At 42.0% G+C, this 2,727-nt stretch overlaps 1 protein-coding gene across 1 annotated transcript; it reads right to left on the reverse strand.

Annotated features, from left to right (window-relative positions):
- Nucleotides 1-1,245: 1,245 nt before the first annotated feature.
- Nucleotides 1,246-1,877, reverse strand: LOC145130838 (uncharacterized). The gene is made up of 2 exons (XM_079065598.1): nt 1,727-1,877; nt 1,246-1,631 (listed from the first exon to the last, which is right to left on the reverse strand). The coding sequence occupies exons 1-2, from the start codon at nt 1,875-1,877 to the stop codon at nt 1,246-1,248; spliced, it is 537 nt and encodes a 178-aa protein (XP_078921724.1).
- Nucleotides 1,878-2,727: the final 850 nt, after the last annotated feature.

Here is a 2,727-nt window from a genome sequence, read left to right on the forward strand (position 1 = left end):
CTCGACGAGTTCCTCTCCGATATGAACATCGATTGAGCCTTCATCCGACTCGCCGAGTCTGATGAACACTCGTCGAGTTCATCTTCAACTGATGAACAAGTCCTGACCTTGACTTGCCGAGTTGTATGAACAACTCGTCGAGTTCATCTTCAAACATAAGAAGATTGCCTTGGACTCGCCGAGTCTGTTTTAGCACTCGTCGAGTCCCATGAACTCCAGGTCAAAAATTAAGTCCAATGCGTTGGGTCACTCTTTTCTGTCTTGTTACAACCCTTCTAACACCCAACCGAGTCCTTTTGACCCTCAACAAATATGGGACTCAAAGCCTTGGACCCGTCGAGTCCCAAGAACGGACTCGCCGAGTCGATGACATCCACACACTAAATCCTCGATTTCTGAGGTACAACACTTGACCAAAAGGTAGATCTGGGCTCCTACAATCGTTCTAGCACGTAAAGTTACAAACTTTACGTGCATGCATGGGACTTTGAGTCCAAAAGGTCCTACAACAAGCTCTTGGGTTGCATGGAGTCTTTCTTGGGTGTAAAAGCACCCACTTTCTACCTTGTGACCCCTTTAAGGACCTAGATCCGAAGCCTTGTCCCCAACCACGCTTGCATTCATGGTTGGCTACCTAAAATGGCTTTAAAAAAGCCCTAAATCTCCACAAAATGGGATCTAGCAAATGAACAAGCAAGTTAGCAACTTTATACATTCTGATGGCTGAAGATGAAGCACAAACTCGAACCCTTCTGGTCTCCTCTTGTTTCCTCATTTCTCCTTCCTTCTTAAGACTATCAACACCAAAATCCACCAAAATGGCTTAGATTGCTTCAACAACGGCTAGGGTTTTCTATAGAGGGTTTTTGGGAGCATAAAGGGGCGATGGAGGCTGTATAAGGTTGTTTAAATAGGGTGCAACCCTCAGATTAGGGTTTTGTCCATACAGAGCCTACTCGTCGAGTCCGGGACCCGACTCGACGAGTCCATCACTTAAATCCTGCGTCTCATCCCGCTTCTACTCATCGAGTTGGTCCTTCAACTCGCCGAGTCCAAGGCCAAAAATGCAAAAGTACTTAAATAAAATACATACCAGGAACTAGGTGCTACACCAGATCCGCTCCCCGATCCCCTACCCGTACAATCGTTCCTCGTGTGTCCAAATTGACCGCATGTAGAACATTCTTGTCGTATGGGACGCTCACCTTGCGACGGAATACGGCCAGTGTTTCTTGGCCTACCCGGCTAACGTCTCTCCATTATGGGTGGCTTCACGGTCATCAAATCATCCAGGATCTCCCACTCAAATGGACTTGGTAAGGGGTTCACAGACTCCTCGTAAGTTTTCCTCAGTGTCTCTGTAAAGTAAGCTTTTAAAGCAAATTCCGAACAATCTTCATAACGGCTCATTGTTAGCACTTTTATGACATGGCCACACGGTAAGCCATCTATTTGCCACCGCCTACATGTACAGGTTCTTTGTTGGAAATCAACAATGACACTTTTGTGAGTAGAGCTTTTCACTTCAAATCTGCTATTTGAGATAGGGTACACCATCCAATTATTACAAGCATTCTTATTTGCTTGAATAACCGTTTCAGCCCATGGGGTGAGTGTTGTTTTTGTTTCAGCTAAAAAAATAGACATAATTTCATAATATCATAAGAGTAGTAAAATAACATTTCAAGTACTATTACATATAAAATATTAGTAACTGCAACATTACGTTTCTGAAAACTCCATTGTTGCATTGTTGCACGAAAATACTCAATCAACATCAATATTGGCATCTTTCTTGCAAATCTTGACATTGAATTTATCGACTCCGCACTATTTGATGTCATAAGAAAATACCGATTCCCAGGAAAGTGTGCCATGGCCCATCTTTCTGGATTGATGTTTTGTAGGTATTCCCATACACGATTATTTACATTTTTAATTTTTTTTCATCCCATTATCAAATTTTTTAATAGTATAGGCTTTGCATGTCTCCCAAAATAATGTGTGTATTGTATCGCTGCTTCCAAATTTTGCTGAAATGTTGAAATACAAATGGATATCACATATTCCATGATGGGCGTGAGGAAATATATTTGCAATTGACGTCGCTATGGATGGAGCCCTATCAGATATGATTGTAAGGTCTTCCAGGTTGCCTATACATTCACGTAGTTTTCGAAGGAACCAGGACCACGTCTCCGTCCATTCACTTTTGCATATGGCATAAGCAACAGGCATGATTTGGTTTTGACCGTCCATTGTCACTGCGAGCAACATCGTACCTTTGAATTCACCCTTTAGGTGACCACCATCAATTATTAGGGTCGGCCTACAATATTTTATGAACGCTCGTACCTACAATTATTTTTTATTGCATTAACAAATACCAATTAGGATTTATATGCTATATTTGTTATAAAAATTATCACTGCTTACCGAGCAACCCAACGCGATAAACACGAACTCAAACTGATCATCATCGTCTGTTCTTATCTGAGTAACAGTTCCTGGATTGTGCTTGACCAAGTTGTGCAGATACGCTGGTAGTTTGGTGAATGAATCCTCTTTGGTACCTCTTAACATCAACAACGCATACTGTTTTGCCCGCCATGCCTGTTGGTATGAGATATTGATTGGAAATTTCGAATTGATGTCCCTCACAATTTCATTACCCCGATAAACTCTATTATAATCTCCGGCTAATACTTCAGCGATAAAGTGCCCGAG

The sequence above is a fragment of the Lactuca virosa genome, chromosome 8, assembly GCF_052849685.1.
Source record: "Lactuca virosa cultivar CGN04683 chromosome 8, Lactuca_virosa_CGN04683_v6, whole genome shotgun sequence".
In the NCBI taxonomy this organism is placed as follows: Eukaryota; Viridiplantae; Streptophyta; class Magnoliopsida; order Asterales; family Asteraceae; genus Lactuca; species Lactuca virosa.

Excerpts from the sequence above, each read along its gene's own strand:
- LOC145130838 (XM_079065598.1), bottom strand. The coding sequence starts at position 1,877 with ATGGCACACTTTCCTGGGAATCGGTATTTTCTTATGACATCAAATAGT. Across the intron at positions 1,632-1,726 it reads ACAATGGAGTTTTCAGAAAC|CTGAAACAAAAACAACACTC; the intron begins GTAATGTTGCAG and ends CTATTTTTTTAG.